Raw genomic sequence first — 14,720 nt, forward strand, 5'->3', positions numbered from 1 at the left:
CCTAGTTTCTAGAGCTAAGAAATCTACTCTTCCTTTGTACCCTAGAGGAGAAACGTGAAATGGGATTTGGTAAACAGAAGTGTGACTTTCACAGAGCCATAGAAGGTTTTCAACCAAATAAGTAGCTATTCCAATGCTTTCTCTATTCAAAGTAGTGAGGCCGTTATGTTCACTGCCCCCCAACTCAGCATGATGATGTCCAAAATACCAGTAAGTGAAATAAATGATTTGCAGAGGAAAGGATTTACACAAATGTTTCTAGGAACCCACCCTGATAGCAGGATTCATGAAATTATTCTAAACAAAATGCTTCAGATTATAATTAAATCTTTCTTTAGGGTAGTCTACGTAGAGGTGGCCAAAAAACGTCATCACCATTCACTCTAAAAAGAAAAAAACAAAACAAAACAAAAAAAAACCCTTTACATTTTGAGGAATAGTAACACTCAATCTCTTTGGGGGAAACATTTCAAAGTCACTTAATATTTGTTCATTATCAACCTGTTCTGAGGGGAAAAAAAAGGTTTTACAATCTATGATTTGCTATATTAAGTGTATTCAATTAAAATAATAGAGGACTAATGTGGAGAAAAGAGTATTTAAAGATCTAAAGATATGATTATTTGAGAGAATTTTGGGTAATGACTTGGATGGAAAGATAACTAATTCCCATACATTTAAGTAGTGATGTGAATTATTATCGAATGATAATTAAAAGACTCAATCTACCATTTATGCATAAGAAATTGTGAGTGAACCATCTTTAGAGCTCTAATTTTGGAATTTTCTCCAATATTTATAAAGTAATACAGGCAAGCCATTTAAATTCTTTTCTAGCTTTACAATATCCTTATTAATGAAAATGATATTCTCTTTTCCACAATGCATTAAAGAAAACTATATCTAGTGGATGAAATTGAACTAATAAGGTAGGAACTTGAATTTAAAGTTAGCTTTTTTCTTTAAATTCTTTTTTTCCTTATTCTAAGGACTACATAATTGGCAGTTCATACAGCTCTAAATGCCTGTGCCCCACAACCTCTTCCTGAGAAAGTGACTTCAGGCAATTCTTTTCCAATTAGCTAAATCTTGTGCCACATGACCTTGGCCTGAAGAGCAGGAATTAGTGCTCAAGGCAAAGATGACTATGTATTCAGGTAATACTGTAATTTATCATCCTAATTGGGAAAACTGTAAGAGTAAAATGGGGAGCTGTTATTAATTTCACCTGAAAACAGGCAAAAACTTAGATCTTCTCCCCTGAACATTTTAGGCATCAACTGCCTCCAATGGGATCCAACCAGCTTTATGGAACTGTAGTCAGAGACTGCCCATAAAGGATGATCTATGTAACATTACAACAAATCGACTCAACCAGTTCTTCTCTCTTGAAAGTATAAATAAGTCATGCCAAAAAAAGATGAGCAGAGGACAACTTCTAAGGGCCCAACATTGGCAGGAAGTTACCAAAGCTGTTGGCCCTGGAAACCCGCTGAATCCTGAAGAAAGGAGTTGTTCTGTCTCTCTATAAGGCTGCTATACACTCAAACTTGAAAGTACTTAAGCAATCTCCTGATGTACCTCGCTTCCCTGATTATCCTTATTATGAACTTCCATCACCTGTTATGACCTGAAAGCATATCCTCCTTGCAACATTAATATGCAGCACAATGCAGACTGCCATGATCACCGGAATTTCAGTGCTCTGGAAGTGGGTAGGTGATAGGATAAGAAAGATGAGGAACCAGGTCACCATCACCTTTGGGTTAAATATTAGGCTTCTAATAAAGCTGGAAAATCAAGTGGGTATTACTAATAAATTTAGATGCTTAGGTAAATGTATTCATTTGAATATTATCCAATTTTTAAGCAATTCCCACAACCAGAGCAAGTAATATTTTACCAGGCATCATACTGTTAGGACGAACCAGTAATTCCACAATGTCTTAAAAACAGGACAGAAAGCAAGAATAAATTAAGAGGCTGGTCAAGTATCTTAAAGTGTGAAATATGAGAAAACGAATTTTTCTGAAAGTTTGTAAATTATCCAAATGTGCTTAAATATTGGACCCAAGATCGTCGATTGAAATTTTTAGAACAAAGATTTGATCTACTGCCATCTAGTGGAGATTTAATTTCTATTTATCGATCAGCAGTTGACAAAACCTAAAGCAAAAACAAAAAATAAGTCTAATTTCAGGGGCACCTGGGTGGCGCAGTCGTTAAGCGTCTGCCTTCGGCTCAGGGAGTGACCCGGCGTTCTGGGATCGAGTCCCACATCAGGCTCCTCTGCTGGGAGCCTGCTTCTTCCTCTCCCACTCCCCCTGCCTGTTTCCTTTTTTGGCTGGCTGTCTCTCTGTCAAATAAATAAACGAAATCTTAAAAAAAAAAAATTCTAATTTCAAATCCTACAGAACCTAAGTGATTATCTACTCCAGTGGCCTCAGTCTCATGGAGCTCTGAGACTGTCCTCAAGACAAGGGCACCACCTGACGTTCAGGAGGTGGGAAAAACTAAGGCTCTGAGGTCCCACCCTTAATCCAACCAGGGCAGTTGCAATATTACATATTCTAGATGTTGAGCCACTGACGTGATTTCATTTGAAGAAAGGATTTCACTTTGAAAAGAAAAAAATAATGTTGAAAGACCTTATCTGACATCATGTCCATCATTCTATAAACTGATGTACCAATAAACATTGGTTTTCTTTTTTATTTTATTTTATTTTATTTTATTTTATTTTATTTTATTTTATTTTATTTATCAGAGAGAGAGAAAGAGAACAAGCAAGGGGAGCACCAGGCAGAGGGAGAAGCAGGCTCCCCACTGAGCAGGGAGCCCGATATGGGGCTCGATCCCAGGACCCTGCGATCATGACGTGAGCTGAAGGCAGATGCTTAAGTGACTGAGCCATCCAGGCATCCCAAACATTGATTTTCTAATGTCACACAAATGGCTAGTGGCACAACTAGGAGAACTAAGATCTTTGATTCCTGTTCTCATTCAAATAATCTTGGATAACTTCAAGTCTGTAGACTTCAAGTCTGGTGGTCTTTGTTCAACAGCACCAAGAGCTTATTTCGTTTAAAAATAGATTATTTCCATGATCCTTATTTAAAATAATTTGACTTTACTATCTCCCTTGTATCATTAGAAACATGAGTTGGTATAGAATCCCAAAGTAAATCAATGGAAATGAGAGCATAGCTGTAAACTGTAACTATATCATGTCAAATACATATTTAGAATTAGTCTACAACTCCCTTAACATAATAATGAGAATGTAACTTCTGAGGGGTATTTTCTCTCCTCTTCTTTAGAGTCACTTAATTTTAATGGTGAAAGAGACACCGCAAATCATTTAATAAAACTCATTTTAAAAATTATTTTGTTTTATAAAGCATAAAACTGGGGCACCTGGGTGGCTCAGTTGGTTAAGCACTAAACTCCTGATTTTGGATCAGGTCATGATCTTGGGGTTGTGAGATTGAACCCCACGACAGGCTCCACGCTCACTGCAGAGTCAGCTTGGGATCTCTCTTCCTCTCCCTCTGCTCCTCCCACTTGCACACACGCACGCTCCCTCTCTCTAAATAAATAAATAAATTCTTTAAAAAAATGAAAAGGCATAAGACTACCAACTCTCTGGGTTGCAGAGAAGTCCCACTACTAGTCCCAAGTTAGTCGGCGTGTTTCTCCAGCTCTCCTGACCTCACATTCAGCAAAAGGATGGCTGAGTGATAGATAAAGAATGGACAGGTTTATGGGAGGTGGTTGTAGCTGCTTTGTCTGTTTATGACAGGTAAAAAGTTGAGGATTTTTGAGCTCTGGGAGAAAAGAGCTGGTTAAAGTGAGATGATACGGGAGAAAAAAGGATCATCAGTGAAGTAAGTTCCTTAAGGATTTGAGAGAAAATAGAATCCAAAATGCATGTGGAAGAGATGTTTCTTGCCAGGAGTGAGATGGGGCATTCAGATCTACAATAGCCTTGTCACTGTGATAGATCTCACTTGAATTTGACACCAACAAATATTTTTATCAAATGACATCAGGTTTTCATATTATACATTTGTCCTATTATATCTCATTATAATTTGTAAATTTCTAATTCAAAAATCCAGGGTTTTCTCCTGTATCTATGTTATAAGCTACTCCCTCCATCTTTAATCCAAATGTACATTCCTCATATGATATCACGTAATATTATGTTTTCTTTTAACATTTAAAAGTAAGATATACGATTGGTAATAAGGTGAAACTTCAGTATTATTCAAAAGATGTATATATTTTTAAATAGAGTTTATGTAACCATGGTAACATATAGAGTAAGTTAACTAGACATTTTAATTTTCTTCCATATCCTTCTTGAATTTTTCAAATTTATAACAGATAAAGAATCACTTGTATAATCAGAATTCTTTTTAAAAAGAAACATTAAAAAAAAATCTTGGTTCTTTTTCTGAATCTATTCTGTGAACGTAGGCAAGTCAAATACCATTTCTTTTCCATACTTCCTGTGCCCATTTGAGAAATAAGGGAATGAAACTAGATCATTTTATTCTACTTCAAATGCTAAATCATTCTGATTTTATGATACGATTATTCCCATTTTGAATAAGGATGCTTATTTGGTATATAAATTGCTGATTATTTCTTTTATGCCCATAAGTCAATAAAATTTTAAAATATTCATGGGATTTATAAAGAACTAAATAACAAGAGAAGGTGCTTTCTCCAAAGAGAGAAATCATTTCAGAAGCTCTGGGATACATTTTAAAAGATGAATTATATATGTTAGTAGAAAATGACAATAACCCATCCCTCCCCATAAGGAAAAATAAAAGTTTTCAAAGACAAATGAAGTAAAACGTTTTCCATATGCCCTTACATATTGACTAGAACATGGCAGATACCAAGACTAGCAGGAATTTGATTTTCTGTGTTTCTTCTTTATTAAATTGTCACATAAAAGTCATGGGCAAGTGGCACATCAACTCCAGGAGGGCCTAAGATGTCAGGTAAGCTACTGAGTGAAAGAAAAAAGAAGGTACCCAGTAGGAATTTATGGTCTTAAGTTAGCCTCCGTCATGGAACCATCTTATTAAGAATGGGCCGGGTTTTAAATGAAGCTTTCTATTTCTCAAAGCAATTTGTATAAGAGGGCAAAACCTCATCAATGTAACTTAATGAACATATATTATTACCATATAAAGGATTTCTAGAACAAAACTTCATGAAAGCATAGGATTTTGTCTATTTGCTTTACTGCTATGTCCTTCATTGCTTATAGCAAATTGGCACAGAGATAGTGCTTAAACAATATTTGTCAAAAGAATTAACATTCAGGACTCCATCCTGACTTCAGTGGAGACCAGCATACTAATGAAATCTGATGCTCAAATGAGAGTTTAATTCAGCAATTACTCATTGTGTCTAACACATGTTAACAAAATGACCTATCACTATTGCAACCATACTTTCAAAACCAAAACTCGGTTTGCATGGTCTGCTAAGTACAAATAACCGTATGAAGACAACAGATTAGAACATCTGTTGTTGAAAATAAATTTAGAAGTTAAATTTAAATTATAGAGGGCCACATAATTTCTAACCTAAAATGGGTCACTATGGAAAACGAAAGGGGGCATCCTCAATATTTACCCTGGGCTATCACGCATTAACTAGAAGTGTCCCTGGGGAAACAGTGTGTATGGTTTCTTTAATAGACTCCAAGCAAAGTCTGTACCTAGTGAAAAGGTATGTTTCTACAATGGTAAAAACTCAGTCAATTCCAGAAAATCAGTTATTAAATAACAAAGGTAAAAAACTAAACTTAATGAAATTTGAAAGAATCTGAGACCAACAGGGCTAGGAAGGTGAAGGCAAAGTTTAACTCCATTGCAAAATGAGTAGCTTCTAAGAACTGAAGAACTAAGTTGATCCTAGTCCCCAGTGACACTGATACCCAAGACTATTTTTGGTGATATTCAACAGAATGTTAGCTAATTGCTGTTTAGAAGGACAAGGGGGCCCAGGAATTATTAAAAGACAGCATTGCTATAAGATACCCAAAACAGAATGTGTAATTTCTTTGTTTTTTTATGCACACAGTTTAAGCAATAACTACACCTACAAGGTATCATGCCACAGTTCATCTAATTGCCGTCCTCATTATTGACACCATGGAAAAAAACACAAAAAGCCTGAAGGAAGTAGTAACAAAACTTAATGATAAGACAGAATTATAAAACATCACAAAGTTGGCACACAGGAGTTCAAATATGACACTGCATATAGATATCATCTCTTTACCCTAATGATACTCCTGACAATTTGTTGCATCTAAAAATCTATACGCCTTTGAACATGCCTCCAACTCAATCACCGGAAATCCTTTCTGATTCGCTTCTCTATTCAAATGTTATAGTCCACTAAGAGAGAGAGAAAGAGAAAGACACAGTGACGACAGAGAGAAAAAGAGAAAGAGAGAGAGGTTCTTGTACTTCTTTTTAAAATGCACCAATCTTCAGTCTCAGTCACATTCCCAGGTTAAGATTAGAAAACAATCTGATTTAATAAGTTGCATTAACAATCCCCTCAATTCAGCCAAATTGATGGGAACTTTTATTTGCAATGTAAACAAAAGCAATCTTATTCTCTAATCTAGAACACATAATACTAGAGGTTGTCTCCTCAGAGCTGGAATTTTATTGAAATCATACTGATCTTATTGACATTTAAGCACACACTCAAACAGGGCTCGCAAAGTCTACAGAAGAAAGAAAATGTTACTCCACAGGTCTTCTTACTTCACCCGCACAACTTACTTTCCTTGGTAGTCATTATAATTATCCCTATTTTATAATAAGAAAAGTGAGGCTTAGAGAATTTACACAGGGTTCTAACTAGATTAGAATCAATTTTTTTCTTCCTGAGCATAATGGAGATTATTATGGGAAAATCCATGTGTATCAATTATCTGATTGATGAGCATTAGACATTGACTCTGAGTTAAGCTTATGGGCAGAATGCCACTGATTAGGAAGCTATCCATTGATCTTCTAGGGTATCATGATCTGAAATATTAGCTCTACCACAGAGCTCTGAAAAAATAAAAATAAGTGGTTTCATGCATATTTACATATGACTTAGGAATTTTTTTTCCCTGACACATCCAGCCAGTGAGGGAGAGAAAAGTAGAATCAAGGAGCAAAATGTTATTAATTGCCTGTAATTATAAAATTATACCAGTATAATTAAAAGATGATATGGCTTTTTTAAAAAAAACTTTTAAAATGAAGCTAATATTTGATGAGATAAATCTGATAATTATATTAAAACCATACTTTGATAACTTGGTCAAAGAAAAAACTGATGGAATAGGTAGAGTGAATAAGCAAAGTATTTATACAAGCATGAACATATCTGTTAAAACATTGAACTACACTGTCTTAATATTTAAACACACAAACACACTCACTCACTCACACTCCCCAACTGCATTTTACACTTTGAAGAAGAGAGACCATGAATTTGCCCATCCTTATATTATCATCCCTTGCAAAAATGCACAGAATCCTCAAATCTTATAAGGTAAGTACTATTATAAGATGAGAAAACTGAGACACCAAGAAATTATTTAACTTGCCCAAGGTTATGTATGTAGTAAGTAATGGAGTCTAGTTTCAGGACCAGGCATATGGCTAGAGATTCCTGTGCTCCTAACCCCTTCTGTATGGCCCCACAGAATTAAGTGATCATTAAGTAATAACTGACATAGTTTTCCTTATTATTAGCTCTGGTTTTCATTGTGTAAAAATAAACATTCTGAAAATAAGTACACCTTAAATACATTACTAGTGAGGCACTATCTTCGTAGGTTCAGAAAGCAATGAGAAAATCCACTGCATTGACCTTCATTCTTGCCCACAAATAGAAAATTGTTAGTAACATGAAGTAAAGGAGTTTTAGGAGGAAAAAAAATTATCAACTGTTGAACATAGAAGAGGATAACGGAGGACATAGGTGAAATCACAGCGTGACCCTGAAAACGGCTAATGAGCCTGTAGACAGTAGTAATGGGCGTTGTGTCTTTAGAGCAGATAGCGTTGCTTCAGCCTGCATTCGCTAGACCTTCCAATGAGAGCATTCTCTTGAGTTCTATGTGTCAAGATCATAGAAGAACCACAGATAAAGTGAAGTAAACTCAAATGAGAATCACAGGGCTCAAACCTATTGCTTTTCTAGGATTTTTGAGGAGATGAGTCCATAAATTATGCGACAAGAATAAACACTTTAATTATACACTAATATATATTGGTATGTAGCATTTCCAAAATAAATATCAAAAATAATGCTGAAGTTCAAGAGGCTAGGTCTATTGCCTGAAGTTTCCAACATGTGTTTGAGAAAGAAATAGTCAGAAAATTAAGGAAGAGACTGGACAAGGATTCATCCGGAAAGGGAAGAAACTAACCACACTCTGTTTTCTCCTTTGCCTTCACTAAATTAAACCAATTCTATCGAACTCCACAACTTGCTGACTCTATCCTTTAGGCCTGAACACTAGGTAAAAACTAGAAAATCTAACATCAGGCATGGGATTTTTAGTAAATACTGGCTGCAAGATTCTTCTCTTTTAGCACCCCGTGGATTGCAGTGGGTTGGACACAAAATGTGTAATCAGGGCTGAGGAAGAGGAGATGCCTCAAATGTCTGGATCGTCAGGATCTAGTGACACTAAGTGACATTCTGCAATTGCCAAATCAATAAGTATTAATTTTCTCATAAAATAGGTGACATATTTAATAAGTAATGTATCTAGAGGAAAGAGGAAATGGAAACACTTAGCCTAATAATCATCTTTAGTAATTCAGACTTACGAAGGCATTTTCATAAAATCATGACCTTCCATTTAGATGGTACTTAACTATTCTGAAATTGCTTTTGTATGCATTACCTTAAGTGATCTGAATTGTTGCATAAATACAAAAACATAAGGAAAATATTAATCTAGATATTATATCTAGGTCAATAACTTTGAAACAGATTTATAAAATACCAAGGGAAAAATATATGTGCATATCTAAAAAATGAACCAGAGAAACTCTTTATGGATATAGCATAAGAAAAAACATTCTGTTCCCACAACCAAGCAGCAAAATCACATGTAGTGATTACTCGACTTGGGTACAATGCTTAAGAATATGGGTTCTCAAGTGAGAATCTTTGCTCTGATTCCCAGTTTGGCTGCTTTGTAGTCATGGGACTTTGACAAGTTGCTCAACTTTTCTGAAACTCTGTCTTCTCATCTGTAAATTAGAGATAACAACCAAAGACTGATTTGAGAATTAATGAAGTAATGCCTGCATACTGCATAGCATAGCCTATGGCATATAACCCATCCCCACTGGATATTAGCTCTTAATCCGTATTGTTTTGTTCCTCCTCTTATGCCAGCAACCAGAGGAGTGTCCCTGTTCAATAACAGTAAGACAAGTGATCATCAGTGTCATGAAAATACTCATTAAGCCCCTAAATATACTTGATAATTGCTCTTGACATTGAGCTGTTTGAAGGTTTAAGTAGGAAGAATTGCTTGAATATGAAAACTGTGTAGGTCAGTTTCATCTGTTTCTTTGCCATCTTACAAATAAGTGACTATCACATAACCCGTACCTTTATTGTACAAACATAGGTCCCAGTATTTACTCCCGCTTTTCTAATTCAAGAGTTCATTTTGGAATAAGAATCATATGATCGTCCTATAAAAACTGTCAACATAAAGAGGACCGTCCCATTAGTTTTTTCTCACTTATCACTACTTTAATACGTTTAGAAAAGACAATAATATTCAGATGCAAATGGCTTTCGGTTACCATGTCTCAAACCATGATGCAAAGTAACATTTTTCTTTAACTAAGATGATCCATATTTACTCAATCACTCTGAGCTCTTAAATATCATAGTCTGAACAGAAGAAGCTGAACAGCCTCCTACTATTTTTCCTGTCTTTGAGAAACATTTGTTCCTTAAGAGGGCACAATTCATCCCATATATTTATGAGATTCAGAATTCTATTTTTAAATACTGGGCTGAAAGGAAATACCCTCATTGAGACACCTGAAGATTTCAGCAGGACAAAAGGAAAAAAAAAAAAAGGTCAGTAATAATTGCTCAATTCATTGGTTAAAAAAAAAAAGGTACAAACTGGCCCTACATAAATCTTATTTAACCAGTCCTATAATGTAAGATATAATATTCATGTTAATTGAATTCAAAGCCACTGCAAAGTGAACCCAAATACAAGGTTTCCATTTTTCGCAGTCAAAATCAGATTTTAAAAAATACTAACTTAAATGGTGATTTATTAGTAGTTGATTACATTCTTGTAGGGTAGTAGAAAGAAATACACCTCAATAAGTTTCAACCAGAAAATAAGAATACTATACACTCACAGTGAATTACAGTGAATGTAATTTATAAAATTATATAATCCTATCTAGCTGATTTTCAAAGTACGGACTATTTGGTGGAGTGGAAAGAATATTGAACCAGTCATTCTGAATTCTGGATACCAGGCTCAGCTGTTCTGAGGAACTTGATAGAACATAATCTTGGGCAAGAAACTTTTCCTCTCTAAGACTTGTATAAAACATGGACTTCAGACTAGCCAATTTCTAGTGCTAAAATTTCTGTTTTTAACATATATAAAAAGTAAAAATGTATATATTTTCTGGTTACTTCATTCCCTTCTTATAACGTGCACTGGGCAAAGAGTTTGAAATGGGATCTTAAAATTCTAAGCACAACTTGCAAACATATTGATAAGAATATGATTGTTTGCAAAAAAATTAATCTCTACTTAACATAGTACAGTAGCCAAAAGTATAAATGTAAATGAGCAGCTTAAAACCAAAACAAGATTTTTTTGGCATTACCAGATTATACCAGGTGCATCTGGAAATACAGTCTTAAAAGATTGTTGTACTAGTTTACAGATTAAAAATACATAATTATAACACTAAGAATAAGACTCAGGATTCCATATTTTCTGATTTATTATGCTTTATAAAGCATTTCAACACCCAACATTAATTGCTTACCTCTTCCAAGTAATTAATTCTTCCATATCATTAACAGTAGAGCTTGATACTATAATTTGCTTATCATGGCTGCTTTGGCAATTAATTTACATCCATTTCACTTATGTTTTAGTCTTAAAACACCAAACCGCGTTGGCTTAATTCCATATCTGATAAATTGGGAATTTACAATTCCCTATAACTGGTTATTTAAGAAAAATAATGCAGCAACCATTTATTCTGAGCTTTATAATGTAGGACCCATGCAATGAAAGGCATAACATTGATAAGGCAAAACTGACATCAGCCGGTACCTGGTCGTAATAGTTGACAACAATAGTAACCCTTGGAATTTGCAAATACTCCCTTCACGATTTACAATGAACCTTTAACTCATTAATTAGATCATTGATTTAAAACTTAGGAGCATAATTCATTATTCTTAGAGCAGAGGGTGGAGGGCGAATTCAACATGGTCTCTGTCCCCAAGGGGCTTTCAGTCTAGTGGCAAAGATATGCACACATGTGGCCCCACAGCAGCACTGACTGCCTCACAGACAATAATGGAAACACAAAGAGAATGATGGAGAAGTGAGAGATTCTGGCCATGATGATCTGAAAAGACTTCACAAAAGAGGGAATACTGAATCTGGTCCTTGAAGCAAAGAAGGATTTCAGATGTTTAAAAAAGAAAGGGGGAGTTTTCCACTCGCAGAGAATATCTCTGTGCTGGCAGTATATTTAATTTTTACAGATAAGGAAAAACAGAGAAATTACATGATCTGATTCAAGTCAGAGCAAGAGAGAATCAAAGCCATTGCCTGAGCCTTTAACTCCCGGGTCAAATGGTTCCTGCTAGATCCCATCGCTTCCTTCCCGAGGTGAGACAAGGTTTCCCTGTTTTCACAGCCATCCACGCCCTCCATTTATCCCTCCTGTTGCCACACCCTTTGCAGGACCTTGCGAGGATATCCAGAGAAACGCACAGAGGCAGCCATGTCTTCCTAGAACACATTACCTTTCAGCTTTCGTCTAAAACTCAAACACATCGAGGTCCATTTGGGGCCCCCCTTCCCCACCCTTCTCCATCATTTCAAAGGAATGGGAGCTTGTGCTTTTGCCACATGGCATACTCAATAAGACTGTGATCCATTCCTCTAAACCTTCCATTTGTCTACTTCAGTTTTGTCAAGTGTTCCCAGTTCCAAGAAATCGTAATTCAGAATGTGGGGGAGGTTGCAGATTTTTGGCTCAGGAGGTCGTGCAGATGTTATTCCTTAAGGAAGCCGATCATGATTGCCCATGTGAGTAATGGCTGAGTCGGCTAGGAGCCAAAAGTTCTCTTATAGCAGAATGTATAAACCATTCTCCTACTGAAAGAAGGCCCCCAGTAGGATAATATATTATTACACATGATTCAAATTACGGGATCTGCAGCAGGGGAGCTCATGACTGATGCAGGACAGTCGCTCCCTGAATACTGATGATGGGATGATGGAATGCCTCATGAATTAAAAGGGCTGTGGTTTAGCGCCTAAATCCTTCATATGCTTCAAAAAGTGTCTATGCCTATCATTGTACTCTTTAAGCTTCTTAAACGAATCATGCACCGTTATGAAACCCTTGTCGATGTTTTAAAAATTCTATGTCTTTGAATAATTATATTCAAAATACTCTTTAAAAAAAAAGACAATGAAACTTTACCTTCTCTGCCAGAAAACTGTATGCCTTTAATGCCAATATGCAATAAAGATATGGCTTAAGACAAATCGCATTTAAGTGTGACCCAGTTTCCGCTCTTTGGGATTCTCTAAATCAACCTGAAAATCTTCACATGCCACACGTTCCAGCCTGTTTAAGTTATCTATATGACAAATAAGTTTATCCTGACAAACCAAATACAAACGGACAGTACGAGACAAAATTATGTTTCCAGAGGTTTTCTGCTGACAATTGAACTCATTCATGAATATTATTTCATTTGGTCTATTTTAGTTATATAACAAACCAATAAATTAGCTAAAGGTATTACACTGGGAACAGAGATCAGGCGTTTTTATAGAAACACTAAGGCAGATGTTAAATATTACGCAGTCTAAAACACAAATGCTGCGACATATTCTAAAATAATATGTAAGCTGGTCCCTTAACTTCTTTTCAAGCTGGTTCTTGTATTCAGGTTTTCTAGTAAATGGATGCAAATCAGGTGCATTGTGCTGGGATGGGAAGAGAGAGATTTGTCCAGAAATGACCTCAGTTCTATTCATTAATAAAATGACATGTTGGCTGAGCGCAGTGAAGAACGAAATATAACAAGAGTGAACTTTCCTCCATGTGACAGATGCACATACGTGCTTTTGGGATACAACACTATATGTAAAATGGCCACTGCAGCATAAAATCTGAACACATTAAAGGAGCTCTAAGATGCAGATTGCTTGGAAACACCGCAAGTTCCACAGCAATGGCAACGCACTCCCTTATTCTCTATTACCTTGTACAATTCTGAATCTCAACTTGCAAAAAGCATGCTATTCATAAGGGGGGAGTGCAGTCAGATAAAATAAACAAAGGTTTAATTTTTTCCAAGACTATTTTTTTTAAGAAAGAGACGGTAATTTTGCAAGGTCAAAACAAAACAGAATTGTACCCAGAATCACTTTCAGTGACAGCAGACACCAAGGGGTGGGGTGGGAGGGGAAGGTAAAAGCTATCAGAGAGAATGTAGCCACATTTTTGCATAGAGATTTAAATGATGCCACCAGAATAATTAATGGAAGGCCCTAATATGGGGAGGGGGGGTAACAGGAAAGGGGGGAGGCTATGTTAAACAAAGTTCATTACTGCATGATGTAAATGAGTTTCTCACCAGTGATGTCACTGATTGGCTGAGCCGCAGAGCTGGCTTCGAGCATGGCCGGATTGGCTGCTAGCTCTTCTGGTGCCTGCCTGCTTGGGCAGCGGTTGAACCAGATACTTTCTGTCTCTCTTGTTGTCGTTTGAAGCAAATCTTGTTCAGCCCAGCTGTGTCTCCATAGTAGTGGCACCCTAAGAGAGAGTCTCCCTCCTGCTTCCCACAGCTCATCTGTGAGGCGGTCGCTGCTATGAAATACCAGCGCTTGGCACCAAGCCCAGACAGCGTTCTCAGATCCATCTATAACACACACATACAAAAAGAAAATAAAAAAAAAAAAGCAGTTCTTTCATCTGAATTGCATCCTAAGGAGGATTAAGAAGGCTTCTATTGCTACTGATTTGTGTCCTTTCAATTTGATGGCTAAAATAGTTTTTGAAATACAGTATCCTCTCATCAGCAGTAGAACACCATTGGTTAAAATTGGTTAAAAAAGATAGGGGGGAACCCCCCTCTCCCATGTTTACCTTGATTACAGAAAAATAATTCTTCATTTCCCTCTTAAGCACCGTAACTGATGGTTTTGGTCCCCTACCAGAATTTTAAACTCTCGCCAGATTTCTAATTACATCCGAGTCATTATTTTCAGGTTAAGACAAGGGATCTTAATTAGCATTATTTTTTAGCTATGCGAAATGAGACAGGGCATGAAACAGAAACGATCTATGGAGAGGCAGAGAGAGAGAGAGAAAGAACAAATCTGTGCAGCTTTTACAGTTGAG

At 36.2% G+C, this 14,720-nt stretch overlaps 1 protein-coding gene across 1 annotated transcript in view; it reads right to left on the reverse strand.

The window, feature by feature from the left end:
• Positions 1–14,720, reverse strand: part of LOC117801753 — a 179,565-nt gene that overhangs the window by 35,936 nt on the left and 128,909 nt on the right. The window contains exon 4 of the mRNA XM_034657233.1: positions 13,954–14,238. Coding sequence (XP_034513124.1) covers positions 13,954–14,238 — 285 coding nt within the window. The remainder of the gene's footprint in view (positions 1–13,953; positions 14,239–14,720) is intronic.

Source organism: Ailuropoda melanoleuca, chromosome 1 (assembly GCF_002007445.2).
Source record: "Ailuropoda melanoleuca isolate Jingjing chromosome 1, ASM200744v2, whole genome shotgun sequence".
NCBI classification, from domain to species: domain Eukaryota; kingdom Metazoa; phylum Chordata; class Mammalia; order Carnivora; family Ursidae; genus Ailuropoda; species Ailuropoda melanoleuca.